This window comes from Homarus americanus, unplaced genomic scaffold (genome assembly GCF_018991925.1).
Source record: "Homarus americanus isolate GMGI-L3 unplaced genomic scaffold, GMGI_Hamer_2.0 scaffold24260, whole genome shotgun sequence".
NCBI lineage: Eukaryota > Metazoa > Arthropoda > Malacostraca > Decapoda > Nephropidae > Homarus > Homarus americanus.
The window spans coordinates 2294907-2314540 of record NW_024721079.1 but is presented as its reverse complement, the minus strand read 5'-3'; the positions used below and the strand labels follow the sequence as shown (position 1 = coordinate 2314540).

General features: G+C 42.1%; 1 protein-coding gene across 1 annotated transcript in view; it reads right to left on the bottom strand.

Moving 5' to 3' along the window:
• The window catches only part of LOC121861332 (dipeptidase 1-like), an 85953-nt gene extending 81787 nt beyond the window's left edge, over positions 1 to 4166 (bottom strand). Inside the window, exons 1-2 of the mRNA XM_042358979.1 lie at positions 4162 to 4166; positions 3969 to 4116 (exon numbers count right to left, since the gene is read on the bottom strand). Coding sequence (XP_042214913.1) covers positions 3969 to 4116; positions 4162 to 4166 — 153 coding nt within the window. The remainder of the gene's footprint in view (positions 1 to 3968; positions 4117 to 4161) is intronic.
• Positions 4167 to 19634: the final 15468 nt, after the last annotated feature.

Below are 19634 nucleotides of genomic sequence, written 5' to 3'. Positions count from 1 at the left end.
TCCAAATATTTTCGTGTTCATTATTCCACCTGTGAGTTATCTATCTATCTCATCTCTCCTGACTCTCGTTCAGTTTAATGATCAACGATACGTTTCTATTCAAGCCCCTAACTTGAACAACTCGCTAGCCTGTGTCTTACAATGGTAAAAATTAAGTAGAGTGTCTTGCCTTCTGATGCCTGACTATACATGAGGTTGTCGGTCTTTACACATTCCCGTTGGTGTAAGTAACTACAATATGAATTAAGAACATTATTAAGATTTTGCCTCTAAGTACCATTTACGTATCCTCTTTTCTTCCAGTCTCTATCGTCTTGAAATTCGAAATGTTGGTTGCCCTGTCTCTTGGTGCAAATATATTAATGTTTTGTGAATGTGTAAATTTTGCTTCGAGTTTTCTCTGGTGTATAAGGAATTGCTGAGAAATTGAACATGTTTAGCGTTCTAGCTGTACAAGACACGTGGTTACTGTTATTATTTTCACATCCATCTTTCTCACCCATTTTCTCTTTACACCTCTCTCTCAAACTTTCCTTCCACCTCTCACACCTACTGATTCTTTCCACCTCTCACATCCACTCTCCCTCTCTACCTCTCTCACACATTCTCTCTAGATCCTTGTATCCATTAGTAGTCCCATCTTTTACTTAAGGGTCGTGTGAGAGTCATTTAATACAACCATTCCCTCAGATTCTCTCCTCACCATCAACAAACTAACACTTGACACAGGCGCCTCTCTCAAATACGATTATCAATTCTATAGCAGTGCCGCAGGTTCATCACACCGAGCAACACTATATCCGTCTATCACGGTGTGTGTGTGTGTGTGTGGCCTATTCACTGATGTCGAATTCTAGTGCTTCTCTTCCATCACAGTCACGTCCAAGGGCGTCGGCTCACTCCTCCTAACTGTGTGGCTCCTAGAGTGTTTCATTACCTTCCGCAATGTTCAACCCTACGACATATTCGGTCATGGTAGTATTATGGCTTGATAACTTGGAGGATAATTCTTTACATGGTGCCCCCCTTAAAGTGCTGGAACTTCCTCTCCGGTCCCTTAACTTCCATCACACTATTCCAGCATCACAGGACCATCAGAAACATGAATGACACATGAAGGTATATTGTTTACATTCCTGCAGGTAAATTTAGTCAGGTGTTCCGACTTTATCTGCTGCATGAGGTGCAATATTGAGCCCACGTATTGATGTTTGGACTCGGTTAGCTTCATTAGTTGGTGTTTGAATGCTAAATGAGGAGAGGTGGGGGTAATGCTGAGAGGTGAAGAGGAGTAGGAGGAGGAGAATCATGGATGAAATTAAAGTAAGGATTTTTGAGAGAGTGTGGATGATGATAAAAGAGTGGGCAGTAAGAGAGCTGAATAAGAGAGAAAATCTACAGTAAGAGAGAATGATCTGGTGGTAGTCAAGCCTCGCACCACCACAGTACTGGAGGCACAGCATGACACTCACATCACTTGATTACCTCACCAAATTCTCCAAAGTTAAGTATTGTGGTTGATTTATCCCGCAGTGGCCAAGAATGAAGAGTGTTAAATAACATTATAAAGGAGACAGGTATGATGCAACACACGAGAGAAACACTTTCATTTGACATATTGTTTTATATTCGCTTCATGTTAACTGTGTCTGTTTTCCCTGACAGTAAGTTTAATTTAACATGAAATTGTTGAGTGATGTGTGACAGGTAGTTACTGTGTGATATGTGACTGCCCTTATAGGGTTTGGTTTTATAGAAAACCTAACATAACTTTACCTTACTCGACCTAACCTAAACAAATTAAGGTAGAGTTTAGCTATTTTTTGAGGGTAAGCGATGTCTTCAATAGAAAATAAATCACCATATACAAAATAATTTTCATTAAGTTGAACCAGTAAAAAGAAAAAGTTCTCCCTATTTGTCAAACATTTCACACACACACACATATATATATATATATATATATATATATATATATATATATATATATATATATATATATATATATATATATATATATATATATATATATATATATATATATATATATATATATATATATATATATATATATATATATATATATATATATATATATATATATCATTTAAGAAATTCAGAAAAAATTTTTTTATATAGTAACTGCAATAAAAGGAACACAATATGTGACATATGTTCGTGAACATTGTGAAGAATGTTCATTATTGCCATATAAATGAAGGGAATTTTGACGTCCGCGATGTTTATACAAAAATATGAGCAGCTGCGTCTAAAAATAAATGAAGTTTTGGGAATGACATACTTTAAGATGTGATATTATTTTAACCAAACACTGTATTTTCATCCACATCTATATTATTCAAGTTTCCTCAAGTGTTACAACTAAGAGTGTCAAGAGGAGGAAACACTTTATTACTTTGACCATATCGCTACGTTTTGACCATTTACCTTATTTTGTTTCTCAATGAGTAATACTTTTTTTTTCGTTCATATTTTCAGAAGCACAAGTATCTATGACGCTAATGTAAACATTTATTTAAACCCTCACCTGTAATATTGTGAGAAGAGTAACACACAAAAAATAGTTTGTTCATATTACACAAAATCATATATTTCTAGATTATATATTGTAGATTTTAACGCTCCATGATATTTTAAGTAATGCGAGTATGGCGTGTGTGTGTGTGTGTGTGTGTGTGTGTGTGTGTGTGTGTGTGTTTAAACTCCTAGGCAGTATTGCATCTCTGAACAAATTAATACTCGCGATAAAACACCGTATCGGAAATCTATCACTCATGATGTATTAATATCCAGCAGCGAGACGAGACCAACAGGATCCCCCGGGTAACGTGAATATATTACCGGATACAAAACCTTCCCTCTGGTGTTGACTGACCCATAAATCACAGTGTTACCAAAATTCTTGAAAAATGGTGTGTGTGTGGGTGTGTGTGTGTGTGTGTGTGTGTGTGTGTGGGGTGTGTGTGTGTGTGTGTGTGTGTGTGTGTGTGGGTGTGTGTGCGTCTGAATGATGGATAAGCCACTCGGGTGGGAGGGAGGTGGGAAGGTGGAAGGAGAGGAAGTATAGATGATCAAAATACATATAACCTCCCTTTTTTCTTCTTTTCCTTCTCCCCCCTCCGTCTCCTCCTTCCTTCATCTCCTCTTCCCTGTCACTCTGTTTCTCCGTCTCCTTATTCTCTTTCTTCTTCTCCCTCTTTCTCCTGGCCCTTGCCCCTGACTCTTCCCATTCATTATCTCAACACATTCATCAAGTTACCAGCTCTTATCTTTTAACTGAATGACTTATCCCTTCAGTGAGGAGTCTGAGAGAAGCTTCATTACCCCTACGACTCAGGTGAGGTTGAGATAATGGTTGGTTTTATGTGTGTGTGTGTGTGTGTGTGTGTGTGTGTGTGTGTGTGTGTGTGGACCTATATTCTTGTGTACATGATCCTACACGTCATGTCTACCTATTATACTAATGAATATGGTAAGGTATAATAAGTATGACTCTCTCTCTCACACACACAACCTATTTTTGAAGATATACAAATAATTACGTTAGCAGATGAGTTTATCATACACTAAAAAAAAAATTCTAAGTTGAAGTTGTTGCGTGTGAATCCGTCTTGCACATTCTTGCCCCAGATAATCACAAAGTCTGTTTATCACACGAGTCTAAAGACCTGACGAGAACCAACACGTGGGACGAGCTTGTTTTACTTCTCTAATTAAAATTGTTTTGCACTGAATTTTTGTGAGTAAACTTCACTCCCGGTATCCTAATGAAAGTTAAAATTGCTTCAAGAAGTAAATGTTAAATATTGTGATAAAATAAATGTATTTTTTTATAAATAAATACCCGATGAGTGAACTCCACCTCTGTACTCACAAGGGCAAGTCAGTGTGGAGAAGAGTGTGAGAGAAGGGAAAGTACCTCACCACCACCGAGGTACAGTACTCACCTGGGCGGCCACCTGCCCCCGCTTGAGCCTGGGCAGGTCAGTGTGGGAGAAGGGAGAGTTCATCCAAGGCTTCTCCTGGGTCAGGTCGCTGGACAGGTTGAAGGAGTGAAGTTTGTTGTGTAGGAATCTCACGTTCATGTCGTTGTGCCTGTGTGAGAGGAACACAGCGAGTCAGCAACATGAACCACGGAACAACATGAGTAGTAGTAGTAGTAATAATAATAATAATAATAATAATAATAATAATTATATTATAATAATAATAATAATAATAATAATAATAATAATAATAATAATAAACCTTACTTAGAAAGAAAAAATCACGAAAACCAAAGAAAAGAAGAAAATCCCAACGAAACAACATAAATAAGGAATTTCTCCCCGACTGCTGATTGCGGGAACATCATCTGGTTGATAATTTATGCAAAAGTTAAGATAATGAGGGCGAAAACCCACCCCAAGACTTGATCATTAAGGGACAATGTTTGCATAGAATATTTAATCACCTTAATGAACTTACCTGGCGAAGAATAAAAGAAAAATAGTTTGGGACAGTTACTAATTGGAATACCTGGGTCGTCTTGTCTCGTTCATGCAACAAAAATTTAAATGAGTTTTGGGAAGAAAGTTATTTAATTATGGTTTTTAAACGAGTAAAAAAAAAATATCGACCTGATTGTAACTGGATTGAAATGAGCTGAAGAAATTGAAGTGTATGGAATTCAAGTAAAAAAAAATATAGATAGAATTAAAGTAGGTGAAACTAAAGTGTATGAAACTGGAGTAAAAGTCAATGAAACTCAAGTAAAAGAAACTGAAGTGAAACCTTAGTTGAGAATGTGTTGTACCCACACTACTCTTAACGTGCAGTACAGCTATGCCAATGGGACTCACTTTCACTCTTTTATCACACATACAACACACACTTATCAGCCAAGTCTTGGATATCAATCTGTCGTGTAGTGTGTCGTAACATATGATGGTGGTAGACCGAGAACGAGACCATTCGCAATTTCAGCTTCTATGGATTACCTGAGGATTAGTCCCCCTCACCTCCAATTAGTTTCGTGGTGGGGTAGGTAACTCTTCAGGTGAGAACTTGGGGAGGAGGTAATCTTCACGAGTATATTAAGTTAAGGAACCTCGAGGTGTTGATATCGTATGAATGATGTTAGTTTTTATTGCCTTGTAATATGTTAAAGGAATCCATAATTGACTTTCTTAATGGGTGACGTCAGAAAGAAGACAAGAGACTGAGGTAACAGATTCAGGTGACAGAGAGAGAGACAGATGCTGGATTTTGAACCGGATTAATGTATCGACGTACACCATCAACTCATAACATAAACTGTAACAATCCAGTAAGGTCGCGCGAGATCACTGACCCTCACCTACACGGCGGTCCAAGAAGAACATTCCTCTTGTGATTCTTTAATTCCTAGTAAAAGATTGATCATGTTCTTAAGACCTATGTCAACACAGAAAACAGACAGACAGGCTCGGTGGCGTCAATCAGACAAACTTCTTCAGTAAAAAGAGAGGGTTTAACTCTTCCCTGATTGGCAATAAAGATGTAATATCATTTATTATTTACACAGATTACAGCAGTAAAAGTGATGACGATGAAACTATTACCACGCCTCTGTCTTTACTGATATTTTAAAGTCGGGTTTCGATATTACAAATGGTGCCATTAACAGTAATAACATATATCAAGTGAACGCTAATGTCTCCTGTTAATGCTATTATAAAGTAATATGCTGCTGCTGCTGCCGCTCTATTATTTAATACTGAAAATGGCAGAGGAAATTCCACTCTACCCTAATTATGTTGCTCGCCTGCAGTGCCATGCATAACTAATCAAACCCAGATTTAAAATACACTGAATATGGCCCTTGACAATAATCTCTACTGACTACACGAGTTTTATTATTAGAAAAAGAAATATATAATTCTGAAATATCATATAAATTCTTAAGGGGATTTCAATCTTTTTAGCTGTTTATGTAATATATAAATTATTTATTGTGAGGTATATATTGCGTATGAGAATCCTGGTTGCCTCGGTACATAAGGGAACTAACAGCTACCTACCTGTCCAACACATACAATAAATACCGTGATGAGAGCACTAATTGTCCTCCAATCAGCAAAGTTCACAATGTTGAGTTTGACTTAGGACTTGGCAAGGTGTTGGCTGTACACGAGGATGGTGTGGCGTGTGTTGCTCATTGTTGCTCTCAGCGAGGAAGGCTCTGTGTAAAGCCAAGAATATTTAACATCACACACAGGCTGTATCTCTTTATAAACTGTGGTTTTTGGGGGAAATTAATTTTCATTTTTTTGTTTACTCTGTGGAAATGAGTCAGTAATCTTATGAATCGATGGCTGGGAGACTTATAAAGGTCAACAGGGCTTTGGTGCCGGGCTTGCTGGCTTACTCGCTGAGATTGCTCAATGTTAACAAAATGACACACAAAACAACAATGTTCAGTATATAATCTTGTAAGACTCATCATCATTACAGTGTTGCAGACAGTGGGTCGCTCGAGAATGTTTACTTCCCCAATTATTGACGCTGAAATTATTCCCCAACGACTGGGAGTGACGCAGAGCAACTAATCTCCTTCATGCCAAGTCTCCTCACGCTGTTCCTTGACACTAAACATAAACACAGTCTCATAATGGGCGAAGTCGATTTGTTAGCAGACCCAAGACCAGAGAGAACTTATTAACGTAATATTATACTACAGACAGACAGACAGGCAGTTGCAACTTTATTTTATGATCACCGTAACTCGACTAAACTCTGATGAATGGTTGTTGATGGATCTCTATTGCAGGTTTAGCCACTCATTTATTACGATTTACTGCAGGAAACATTCTCTCTCTTTTTTTTTAACGGTTACATTGTCAGTCCTGTTACAAAGTTCGTAATGAATCGGGGCGTTTGTCTCTCCTGACTATCCCGCCACGCAGAGGAACATAGGCGGCCGTAAAGGATCGGTCGAATACAAAAACACAATGATGGAAATATGATAAAGTTCTTGTGTGCCTCAATGTGAACTGGAAATGTTTTAGGCCACTTGAATGTTCAACGAGCAATACTCCCTCATTAAAAGTCGAAACAAATTTGTTTTGGACAAGAGCTGTATGATGGCTTCCCAGTGTTTTATAATTTTAAGTATTGTTGTGTTTGGTCATGTTGCTGGTAATCAGGTCATAGCTGTTCTTAGTATTTTTAATATTTCTACATTACAGAAAGTAAGGACAGCAACTCTAGCAACTAATACCTTTTAGGTTGTCACGTGGTTGATAAAACATTTTAAGAGCTGTCGCCTTCAGCAGCCTTCACTCTGAGACCACCAAGACAACTGATAGCATCATTAATACTGTCGGTGATTTTATTGTAAAAGAGTCGCTAAACTCGTACACACAGGATAGTTGAGGCTTGATCCTATGACCTGTGAGGAATTTCCTGCAATTAGACAACAGTGGAGTTTCATGCTGATGTAGAGCTTCATGTCGTTCAGTCGCCGCTCACAAAAGAACGGAGTTTTACACTTTGGTTTGTTAGGGATCAAATGACAGGAACCAGGTGAGATGACAGTAATGTGCGACAACCTGGAGGTTCAACAGGTCACGGTAACAATGCCCAGTGCATTTTACCGTCACTAAGTGGCTCAGTATCCAGACTGAATAAGCTTAAGACGTTACCCGAGATAATCCTATAAGAAGTTTCTGCGACAAACAGAAGACGTCATGCAAACATCATTTATAACCAGCCATATAATGTGTCTTCCCAACTGAAAGAGTTTACGATGTAGGGGACGTCACCACCGTGTGAGGATGTGCTCATATGACTATCATTCTCAAACATAAACACGACACTCTAGACCAGTCCTTCGCTACACCATGGAGCTCGTGTCAAGAGGAAAATATTTTGTCGATTCTTACAGGACTTTATGAGGGAGAGAGAAGGATAAACCAGCGTCAACTTTCTTTCCTTTTTCTCAAGACAAGTTTCTTGCAGTGTTTTGACAAGCGGAACTACTTACTGTCCATGAGCGTTCACCTGAAACTTCCTCCACCTTCACATTACCCTCCTCCCACTTGGCCATCCCTCTCTTTCCCTCCATCCACCTAGAAGACCTAATGTGACAAATTTTATCAAAGCTTCAAGATACGTGCCTTAAAAAATCCGGCTCAAGACTCCATCAGAGTCCATCACTGTCATTTTGGTGTTCCTCGTCCCAGGTTCTGTCCGTCTCTTACTCGCTATAGGATCTGACTGTCTGTCATCTATCGTTACTCGCTGTAGGTTCTGTCTGTCTGTCTGTCACCTGCTGTTAATCGCTATAGGATGTCTATCTACTGTCACTTAGTATCGTTTAACAGTAGGATGTTGGCCATTAATCTTTATCCGTCAATCTTTCATTCATTTATTTATTATTTGTTGTTCATTTATTCATCCGTTCATAGCTTTCCTAAATCCTCCATTCAAACATTCACTGATTTATTCATTAAATTAACCTATTCATTCGGCAAATTTATTTAATCATAACATGTGCCTTGAGGGGATCATAACTTCTTCGTGGGTAAGTTAGGACCATAATTAGCACCCCCCCCTCGCCCCTTTCAGCTTATTCTATCTGATCATTAAGCGCCCTAATGCTATCTAAGGTGGGCGAGGGGAAGGAAAGGTTAGATTAAATTTAAGCTAAGTTACATTTAGGTTATAGTTAGGAGAGGTTAAGTTAAGTTACATTAAGTTAAGGTTAGGTTAGATTCAGATTACGTTAGGTTTGTTTAGGCTAAACTAGGTTAGATTTAGGTTACATTAAGTTACGTTAAGGTTAGGTTAGGTTAAACTAGGTTAGATTTAGGTTACGTTACGTTAAGGTTAGGTTAGGTTAAACTAGGTTAGATTTAGGTTACGTTACGTTAAGGTTCGGTGGAAACAACAAGTCTCGTAGGTTTTTGTCCCATTTTTGCCTTGTCCTGAAATATCCCAGGACTATCATCATCATGGAAGTGGGTCAGTTTGGGCCGAGTGAACTAGTTTAAGAAACTCTGTGTTGTGTTGAGACGACCGATATCTGGACCACCACCACCACCACGAAGAGGAAATATGTACAGCAAGGAAAAGTGAGAGAGGAGTGCACGTGTGAGATAAAGAGGGAGAGAGAGAAAGAAAGAGACAGCTGTAGAGATTAAAATTAATAATTAGGAATTCTGGAGTTACGGTCACACACACTCGAGGGAAACTCAGTAAGAGAGAGTCGAGAAGGTGAAGAAACTAGATGGTTTACTGTTTACCTACATCAGCTGACGACGAGAGAGAGAGAGAGAGAGAGAGAGAGAGAGAGATACTTCAGTTACTTTCTCTTTTTTCAGGAAAACACTTGATAATGACTGCAGTTGTGAGGACAAAAGTATGGTCAAGGAGGATATGAACCCAGGACGATATTATGTGAGGCATTGGTATAAAATGCCTCGGTTCAGTGTACCCTTCCAGATGCCTCCACACCTTCCCTACACTTACCCTCCCACCTATTCTCTCTCACTACCCTCACACCTGTTCACTCCACCTTGCCCCCCCTTCCACCTTGCTCTCCCTATTCTCTTCCCCTCCACACAACTTTAAAGGGCAACTTTTTAACACTTTTCCCGGGCGACCCTTCCATGTTGAGGAGCTGCCTGATAGGATAATGGTGGCGGTAAAACAGTTTTAAGTAAAGCTACAGAGAATGTGCAGTTTGATACCCTTAGCATACAGTCAGATTATATTGGTATGGTGTGTTTCTGTCTGTCTGTCTGTCTGTCTGTCTGCCTGTCTGTCTGTTTGGCTGTCTCTGTTTGTTTGTTTATGTCTGTCTCTCTGTCTGGTAACAAACATCCTTTTTTTAGTAATAGTGAATAGGAATCATTGCGAAAATAATATATAGTTATTTCCTGATTATTAATATTTTAGTTATAGTTCTCACTCTATATCAGTCTTAGTGAATACAAGGAAGCTAAAAAAAGCTGTTAGTCCATCACCTAAACTAACCTTAACCTAACCTAACCTAACCTAACCTAACCTAACCTAACCTAACCTAACCTAACCTAAGCTAATCAAACCTAACCTCATCACTTCACTATCCACAACAAACTGAGTTATTTCCAACACACACACATAAACCTCTGATTGGCCAGGAAGTTACTTTATACACATACATAAGCCTCTGATTGGCCAGGGAGTTATTTCCAACACACACACATAAGCCTCTGATTGGCCAGGGAGTTACTACATTATCCAATCTCTGAATACCTCTCAAAGTGTCAACACTGTTTTCTAGGCACAAATGTTTACACGAAACCGAAGGCATTGTTAGGTCCATGAGTGCCAGCATATGACCCACAAGGTACAGTCCCACTCAGCACGGAAGGCAGTTGGTCAAAGATAGATTGCTGACCATAAGGTTTGACCAGGTGGCACAAACACTGGTGGACCTTGGGAGTGGGGGCGTACAGTGGGCGGCCATATTTTAGGGAGGTCATGTTGTTTCAGTTCATCTCTTTGTCTGTCTACCTTTTTATATATGTTTCATTGTATGTCTGCCTGTCTATATATCTGTCTATCTGTTTATTTGTTTGTTATTTGTCTCTGTTGAAGGTGAGTAATGGTGCCTCTGGTAACAGTGAGATGAAACGTGAAAGACAGCTAATTCTGGCAACAGTGAGAATCAATTGAACAGTGGTAGTTAACAAAGTCTGGCAACAGTGAGATATATGAATGGTGGTAGTCAACTAATTCTGGCAACAGTGAAAAGGGTAAATATCGATTTTGCATCCAGAGCAGAAGTGGCCTAAAGATATACTGACAGAGGTAAGGATAGGCAGTATTTCCCTATATCCTCAGAGACCCAGAGAGAGAGAGAGAGAGAGAGAGAGAGCAGGCCACAGTGGTGTTGAGACCAAGAGGAGACTGAGAGAAATGTGGAAGACTTGTTCAATTGGTCAGGTTTATCCTCGTAAAGTGAAAGAGAGGGGAGCAAAGAGAGAGGGGAAAGAGAGGGGGAGAGAAAAAAATTGAGGAAGGGAGATAGAGAGAATGAAAAGGAAAGGAATTCAGAGAGAGAAGTTGAAAAGGAGGTAGAGTGAAAGAAATAGACACAGAGAGAAAGAAAGCGAGGAAAGGAGATTGAACAAAATAGGAAAAAGAGAGAGAGAGAGAGAGAGAATAAAAATTAACTTTAAATGTTTCTTTTCTTTACTGAAGTTAAACCAACTTCTAAGAGACACAACCTTTTACTTTCTTTTTCTTTTCTTCTTAATTTTTTTTTATTTGGATCGTCAGAAAGTTTTCTCCTTTGCAACGAAATTCCAACAAGAATTTACCTGCAGTAATTAATGTAATTTTCGCCTCCAGATCCTTCCGAAGAATTAAATTTACCTTGTCGTCCTCACAGCCTTAAATAACCTTAAATTCCTTAACAACCTTTGACTCTTTCGCTGTAGTAGAGAGACTTGGTAATCAGGTTTAACTTCACCAACTCGAACTGAAGTCCATGCCATCGCACATGTAAACATAGACAACAAACAGATGGTAGAATGCTACACCCAAACTTATCGGCACTGGAATAATATTTTTTTTATATAAATAATTCGGATCACCTATGAATTAGCTCCCCATAGCTCATTTCACCTTAATCACTCTAACGTTAATCTAACTTGACTTAACCTTCCTCGGTAGCGTTTGGATATACTCGTATAATCAAGTGAAATAATCTAAGGGTCAAATCTTCAAGCGATCCGAGAATTAGTAGTTAGTATAATATAAAAACATCCCTTGATAAACACACCTTCTGAAGACCAAAATAAAATACTTAGATATCTTAAGAACAAGTAAATTTACCTTAACTTGTGATCTGTGGCAGGAGAAGAGTATAATTAAAAAAGTTATTATTACCTGTAAGTTACGTTTACCAAAGACATGTGCTCGTGAACATTGTATATATTAAGTGACCAAAAACAAACCGTAAAAAATCAAACCAAAAAATATATACAGGGGTATAGATGAGCGACAAGGGTTTATAGCAAAATAGAAAGACCAAAAATAAATGAATGATGTGATAAAAGAACGCTAGACAAGACTCCTGGAACACCAAGATTAATTTCTGAGAATTTTGAAAGTGTCTTCTAAAAAAAAAAAGATGATATTACCCGTAAAGCCCGAGACTTCCTTGAACGATCTGCACCGACCAGAAAGCCCAAGACTACCTGAAGAGCTCAAGACCACCAGGAAAGCCCATGATTTCCTCGAAAGCCTAAATTTAACCGAGAACCTCAACACCAAATTAATTAATCTCGTTTGCCTGAAGATCACATATATGTACCAAGTGAGTGTAGCCTCAGCAAGACTTAACCAAACATGAGCTAGGGTCGACAACTCATTCTTTACAATGGTGCTAAAATATATGATGGGAGATTTTAAACCGATTTAGAGTAAAAAAAATAATATTAATAATCTTCGGATACTGTAGGCTGAAGATTTTGTGGTATTCTCTGAGCTGATATAAACTAAAGCCGTCAGTGAAAGAAATGATTGTGATAAATGGAACTGGGGAAGAGCCAACAGAGAGATGGGATTGGTAGAAACGTTTAGATAAAGAGAACAGGATTCTTTTGGCTTCAGTCCAGGCAATAAATAAGAAAAGACAAACAGAGAAAAGCTGATAAATCCAACACCTCCCTCGCAATAGTAACACGCGAGTCAAAATAATATTTAGGACAAAACAGGTGTATTAAATATGATGTTTGAAACAGCTGTCAAACGCAAACTATTGTATCGGTATAATAACTTCAAATGTTAATGATAATATTTGAAGTTAATTTTATTAAAATTTACTGCACTTAAAACTCTCCACGTCTTCACTACAACAATTTATCATTTGTACGGTAAAATAACATCAAAAGTATTTTTTTTTACCTGTTATAATTCTTCTAAAAATGTTCAGAGAAGTGCAACAATGTTTTAGTCACTATTTCCCGTGTTCTTCAGACCATTCCCAGGTGACTGTAACTACGTCTTACTTCCTCTAATGTTTTTTATATACGTCATAAACAAAAATAACAAATAGTTACATAACAAAAACATTACCAGCCACAACCGTAGATTAAAAACCATCTATTGTAAAAATAATTTCGATTCAAGTATTTTAATATTGTAAATTAATATCAAAATGGAGCCGTAATTTTAGAATGAAAAGTTCGTCAACATACGAATGTGATTGACGCCGCTTTTTTTGTATGTTTGTAAATATTTACTGTGGTAAAGTAGGATACACTTGTTCTTCATCGCATAAACACATCAGTATTTATATCCAGTGTAGTGGTGGTGATGGAGGCGGTGTTGTTGTTGTTGTTGTTGTTGGCGTTCGTAGTGTTGTTGTTAGTGGTGAAGGTGACGGCGTTGGTGTTGGCGATAGCGTTGGTGGTGGTGGTGGTGTTGTTGTTAGTTGTGGTATTGGTGGTGGAGGACGGAACACTTGAGTGACAATCCAGGTAGGAGGAGGAGAAGGTAAATCCCCGGGAGGTGTGTGAAGCTCAGGAGATAAGTGACGTTCCGGGGAGATTGTGAGGCTCCTGAAAGGTAAATTAGGCTCCCGTGAGGTGTGTGAGGCTCCAGGAAAACGTATAAGACTCCATGGAAGACTGTGAAGTTCCAGGGAGGATTGTGAGGCTCTAGGGAGGATTGTGAGGCTCCAGAGAGGTGCGTGAAGCTCCAGAAATGTAAATGAGGCTCCAAGAAAGTGTGTGAGGCTCCAGGGAAGATTGTGAGGATTCAGGGAGGATTGTAAGACACCAAGGAGGATTGTGAGGCTCCAGAAAGGTAATTGAGGCCCCTGGGAGGTCTGTGACGCTCTGGGAAAATGGATGAGGCTCCAAGAATGTTTATGAGGCTCTCAATTACCCCATTTCCTTCCATTCCTCTTCTACACTTTCCTCTTGCTCCCTCTCTCTCTCTTCATCACCTCTTCTCCTTCCCATCCTCTTTCTCCACCTTTCTCTTCTCCACATTTCTCTTCTCCTTTTCCTTTCTCCAGCAGAGAGGAAGAGGCCACACACACCGGAGGCAAGCCTCATATTTCCCACCAATAACCAGATTTATATTGGCGGCTCAAATCTCACACTCGTCGACCTAAATGCTCTCTTGAAGCTCTGGTGTGAGAGGCTTCATGGCCGGGCTGTAGCTGTTGAGGATCATATTATCTGCTGCAGTTAATAGTGCTTGTGTGCGAGTGTGTGTGTGTGTGTGTGTGTGTGTAAAGTACATCACATATGCAAGACTTCCTCCAGGTTCTCACAAGAGGCTGAGCCAGTATGCAGCAGCTCCCCGTCTGGTTCGCTACACAAAGAAGCTCAACTGGTCGTAGGATGCTCTGTGGTGTCTGGCTGCTTCAACGACTTTATAGTCCAAGTTATTCAGGGACTTGAGGGAATTATCACCTCAGAGGCCAAGAGTCTCAGACCGTATCAACACAAAATTATGCTGTCGTGTATTTTATTCTTTGGGACTCCCTGAAGCTTACTGCATAACCTTCTCTGGATACAGTGTAAGGAGGTCGGTGCATCTTAGGTGGTAGGAAAAGGTGCAGTTCTACAGTACTTTAGGAGCTCATCTTATACCTGTAATCTGAGGGACATACCTCAGGCAGAACATTAACCTGAACATCATGGGCAACTCAGACAGGTGTGCATTCATTCATTCATTCTTTAGCTTATATTCGAGAATAATGGCATACTAGAGGCCAGAGGACCACCAAGCAGGACACTGTCTGCTTCGGTCGATGTTTTGGGTAAAGAGGAGAGCAGCCTCCATTCAAGGTAATGTTGCATGTGGGAATCTCTCTCTGTAGCTTCACCTAATGGAGATCTTGTATTATAGATGCTGCCATGTCACCCAAAGTGCTTTCGTCTAGGTGCAAAATGTTTCGTTGTATAAAGAGCATTGATTTTCTCTTAAAAATAAAGAATGTATCAGGAGGATTTTACTTGTTGGATGCATGCCATCAAAACAACTTCCTGGCCCCGAACACTAGGATTGGTTTTATATTGTGACGTAACCCAGAAGCTAAACAAAAAAATGGGAAGCACAAATTGAAAACATTCCTGAAAATCTAGTTCAGTTGACAATTTTCCATCAGCGAGATTGTGGACGTAGACCCGGACCTCTGCCTCGCAGCCTTGAAGAATCCCGGAGGTAAGTTGATGTGTCAGCAGTTAAGCGACTTCTTGTGGGACGTTCCAATAAGGGTTGCCCGGGTGACTCGACGGCGGGGGTAACAGCGAGTGTCTGGTTGTTAACTATTTTCTTCAGGCCACAAAGTTATGGCCTAAAGAAGAGAGACCTGTCTCATCCGACCCAAGACCGACACGGCATATTTTGTTGACGCAACTTGTGTCTCTCGGACGTGAGCTTCGTAATACTAACATCCCGAATACTGTGTATCAATAAATGTAAACAAAATATAGTCATGGTGAAGGCCACATTCAGTAAACACACAGTATACCTCCGACAACATATTTATACCGAAAATACAGTATTACCAAGTTCAACACGTCTTGCGTTGGTAAATAACCGAATAAAGCCTACAGAGTGAGAGTTACACGTCTTCACCACAGCGGTAACAACGCCACAAAGTTTCAGGACCGTTTACCACAAGTTTAGCGGGAGTTGTAGTCAAGATGTGAGTGAAAGGACGAGAGGACTTTAAGATTCTTATAGTATAATGAATGACAATGTTCCTCATCATCGTTTCTCCAAGATGCCTGACAGGAAACCCCAAAAGAGTAAACATTAAACGAAAGGAGAAGTATTGAGCTGAACAGACATTTAAACTGATAAATAAACGTTTTCGTCCACTAAAAACCAGGAACAACTCTTTACTCTCTCATATAAACATAACAACATCAGGGAACTGGTATGCCATGTCGTGTTGAAGGAATGACGAGAGACGGTATTGGATTAACGAATTAATGAAAGAGACATCTTAAGAATTTATAATAACGTTAAAGAAGTTTAAAAAAAAACACTGAAAATTAAAAAGTTCTCAAATACTTAAAGACATCACCAGACCAGCATGTGTTATGGGGTAATTAGCTCTAGATTAAAGCACACTAGATAATTTTGTTAATATATTATAATTTGTACTTTCTATGGCATTTAAACACTCAATAGAAAAAAACAAATGCAAGTGGTATTAAAATTGTGAAAATAATTACAGAAAACATAGTCAGTCGTATGCATCCTAGGCACGACCGTACCTTCTGGCTATTAGTTAGTTAAGTTACAGTCTCACCTCACCGCCGCCAGCGTAAGTAAATATACGAACCAGTTACCTGAAACATTTCCCACGACGTTGATGCATTTACATACCGCTAACGAACACGATAATTTTACCAACTTCGGACCACCTGAAGCTTACCACCACCTTGTCAGTTTCTTTTACCTAATGATTAAACACCTGAACTTTACCTGGGGATTAGGTTAGGTTAGGTTAGGTTAGGTAAGGATGACGGTCGGGTGGTTAATCTTAAGATGAAATAAGCAGAGGGGCCAATCTTCAGGTAGTCCCCAACTTCTGTTAGTACATATTTCATGGGCATTTAACCGTCAGTAGTCGAGCTGGTTTACTTGCCATCGTGTAGAAGCGTATTAATTAGTCCTCCTACTGACGTCATATCCAACACATCAAAGCTAAGCAACGTTCTAACTGGTTAATTGATTGAGGCCAGCACACGATGCTATTGGCGAGTTCTCTAATTGGTTCATCCACATAGCACAAAAGGAAACAGGACCTTGAGTGATTCATCCACGTAACACGGGAGGAAGTAAGGTTCTGATTGGTTCATCCATATAATATAAAATGAAGCAGGACTTTCTGATTGGTTCGTCAGCAAGACACAAGAGGAAGATGACAGAGTTTATTCAACCTAACCTAACCTAATTAAAAGACACTTAATATAATCTTTCACAATACAAAATGTCACGAAATGTCTGAAAATTCAAAAACTCGGAAAAAACAGACACAGCAGAGTCAAGGAAAATAGCCACTTTAGTGTATTGACCTTGACTGCAGTTTAGACGGGCGCCAATACGAATGAACCACAGTCCTAATGGGGCCCCAATCTTATCGGGCCCCATTACGAATAAACTCCAATCCTAACACGTTCCAAGACTAATGGGTTCAACGACGACCAAAACACCAGGCGCAATCATGACTGTTTACCAGTTTTACTTATTGGAATGATTATACAAAAATATATTACGGTATATGGAAATAAATTATAGGGAAATATTTATTATGTATTAGTTAAATAGATTATAGGAAAATAAATTAGTCAGGGAAAATAGATAACAGTATAGTGAAATATACTACACTTGCCATGAACACAAACATCAGTACTAAGAGAGTTGTGTCTCAGCATCAGCGTGTTGACAAAAGAGCATCAGTTGTAAACACAGCATCCAACACTAAGGGTCCGAGTGACTTGTGATGATCCATTACCTCCTGTATGACTGGAGGTGAGGGTGGGAGTGGGGTGAGGTGAGTGGGGTGAGGAGGTGAGTGGGGTGAGGAGTGAGTGGGGTGAGGAGGTGAGTGGGGGTGAGGGGGTGAGTGGAGGTGAGGTGAGTGGAGGCATGAGGGTGAGTGGGAGTGAGGGAGTGAGTGGGTGAGGTGAGTGGGGGTGAGGGTGAGTGGAGGTGAGGGTGGTGGGGTGAGGGTGAGTGGAGGTGAGGAGTGAGTGGGGTGAGGTGAGTGGGGGTGAGGAGGTGAGTGAGGGTGAGGGTGAGTGGGGTGAGGGTGAGTGGGGGTGAGGAGTGAGTGGGGGTGAGGGTGAGTGGGGGTGAGGGAGTGAGTGGGGGTGAGGAGTGAGTGGGGGTGAGGGAGGTGGGGTGAGGGTGGTGGGGGTGAGGGTGAGTGGGGTGAGGGTGGGGGGGTGAGGTGGTGGGGTGAGGGTGAGTGGGGGTGAGGGTGAGGTGGGGTGGGGTGAGTGGGGGGGTGAGGTGGAGGTGAGGGTGAGGTGGGGTGAGGTGGGGTGAGAGGTGGAGGTGGGTAGGGTGGAGTGGGGGTGAGGGGTGAGTGGAGGTGGGGGTGAGTGGGGGTGAGGAGGTGAGGTGGGGGTGGGGGTGAGTGGGGGTGAGGGTGGGTGGGGTGAGGTGAGTGGGGGTGAGGGGTGAGTGGGGTGAGGAGTGAGTGGAGGTGAGTGGGGGTGAGGTGAGTGGGGTGAGGAGGTGGGTAAGGCGAGGTGAGTGGGTAAGAGGTGAGTGGGGGTGAGGTGAGTGGGGGGTGAGGAGTGAGTGGGGTGAGGGTGAGTGGGGTGAGGGTGAGTGGGGCGAGGGTGATTGGAGTAAGGAGGTGAGTGGGGGTGAGGTGGTGGGGATGAGGGTGAGTGGGGGTGAGGAATGGGTGGGGGTGAGGATGGTGGGGTGAGGGGTGAGTGGGGGTGAGGAGGTGAGTGGGGGTGGGGAGTGAGTGGGGGTGAGGAGTGGAGTGGGGTGTGAGGTGGAGTAAGGCGTGGAGTGATTGGAGGTAAGGAGTGAGTGGGGGTGAGGTGAGTGGGGTGAGGGTGAGGTGGGGTGAGGTGAGTGGGGGTGGGTGAGGTGGGGTGAGGAGTGAGGTGGGGTGTGAGGGTGAGTAGGCGAGGGTGGGTGGGGGTGAGGTGGGTGGGGTGGGGGTGAGTGGGGGTGGGGGTGAGTGGGGGTGAGGGTGGGTGGGTGGGGGTGGGTGGGGTGAGGGTGAGTGGGGTGAGGGTGAGTAAGGAGGGTGAGTGGAGTAAGGGTGAGTGGGGTGGGGTGAGGGTGAGGTGAGTGGAGGTAGGGTAGTGGGGGGTGAGGTGAGTGGAGGTGAGGGTGGGTGGGGTGAGGGTGAGGTGGGGGTGAGGGAGTGGGGTGGGGGTGAGGGGTGGGTGGGGGTGAGGGTGGTGGGGTGAGGGGTGGTGGGGGTGAGGTGAGTAAGGCGAGGGTGAGGTGGGGGTGAGGTGAGGTGGGGGTGAGGGGTGGGTAAGGGAGGGAGTGAGTGGGTGGGAGGTGGGGGGTGAGGGTGAGGTGGGGGGTGAGGGGTAGGTGGGGTGAGGGTGAGTGGGGGTGAGTGAGTAAGGCGAGGTGATTGGAGGTAGGGAGTGAGTGGGGGGTGAGGAGTGAGTGGGGATGAGGGTGAGGTGGGGGTGAGGAATGAGTGGGGGTGAGGAATGGAGTGGGGGGTGAGGGTGAGTGGGGGTGAGGGTGAGTGGGGGTGAGGGGTGAGTGGGGTGAGGAGTGAGTGGGGTGGGGAGTGGGCGTGGGTGATTGGAGGTAAGGGTGAGGTGGGGTGAGGGAGTGAGGTGGGGGGTGTGAGGGTGAGGTGGGGTGAGGGGTGAGTGGGGTGGGTGGGTGGGGTGAGGGGTGGTGGGGGGTGAGGGTGAGTAGGGCGAGGTGAGTGGAGGTGAGAGTGAGTGGGGGTGAGGGTGAGTGGGGGTGGGGTGAGTGGGGGTGAGGGTGGGTGGGGGGTGAGGGTGAGGTGGGGGTGAGGGTAAGTAAGGCGAGGGTGGTGGAGGTGGGGTGAGTGGGGTGAGGTGAGTGGGGTGAGGGTGAGTGGGGGTGAGGGAGGTGAGTGGGGGTGAAGAGTGAGGTGGGGG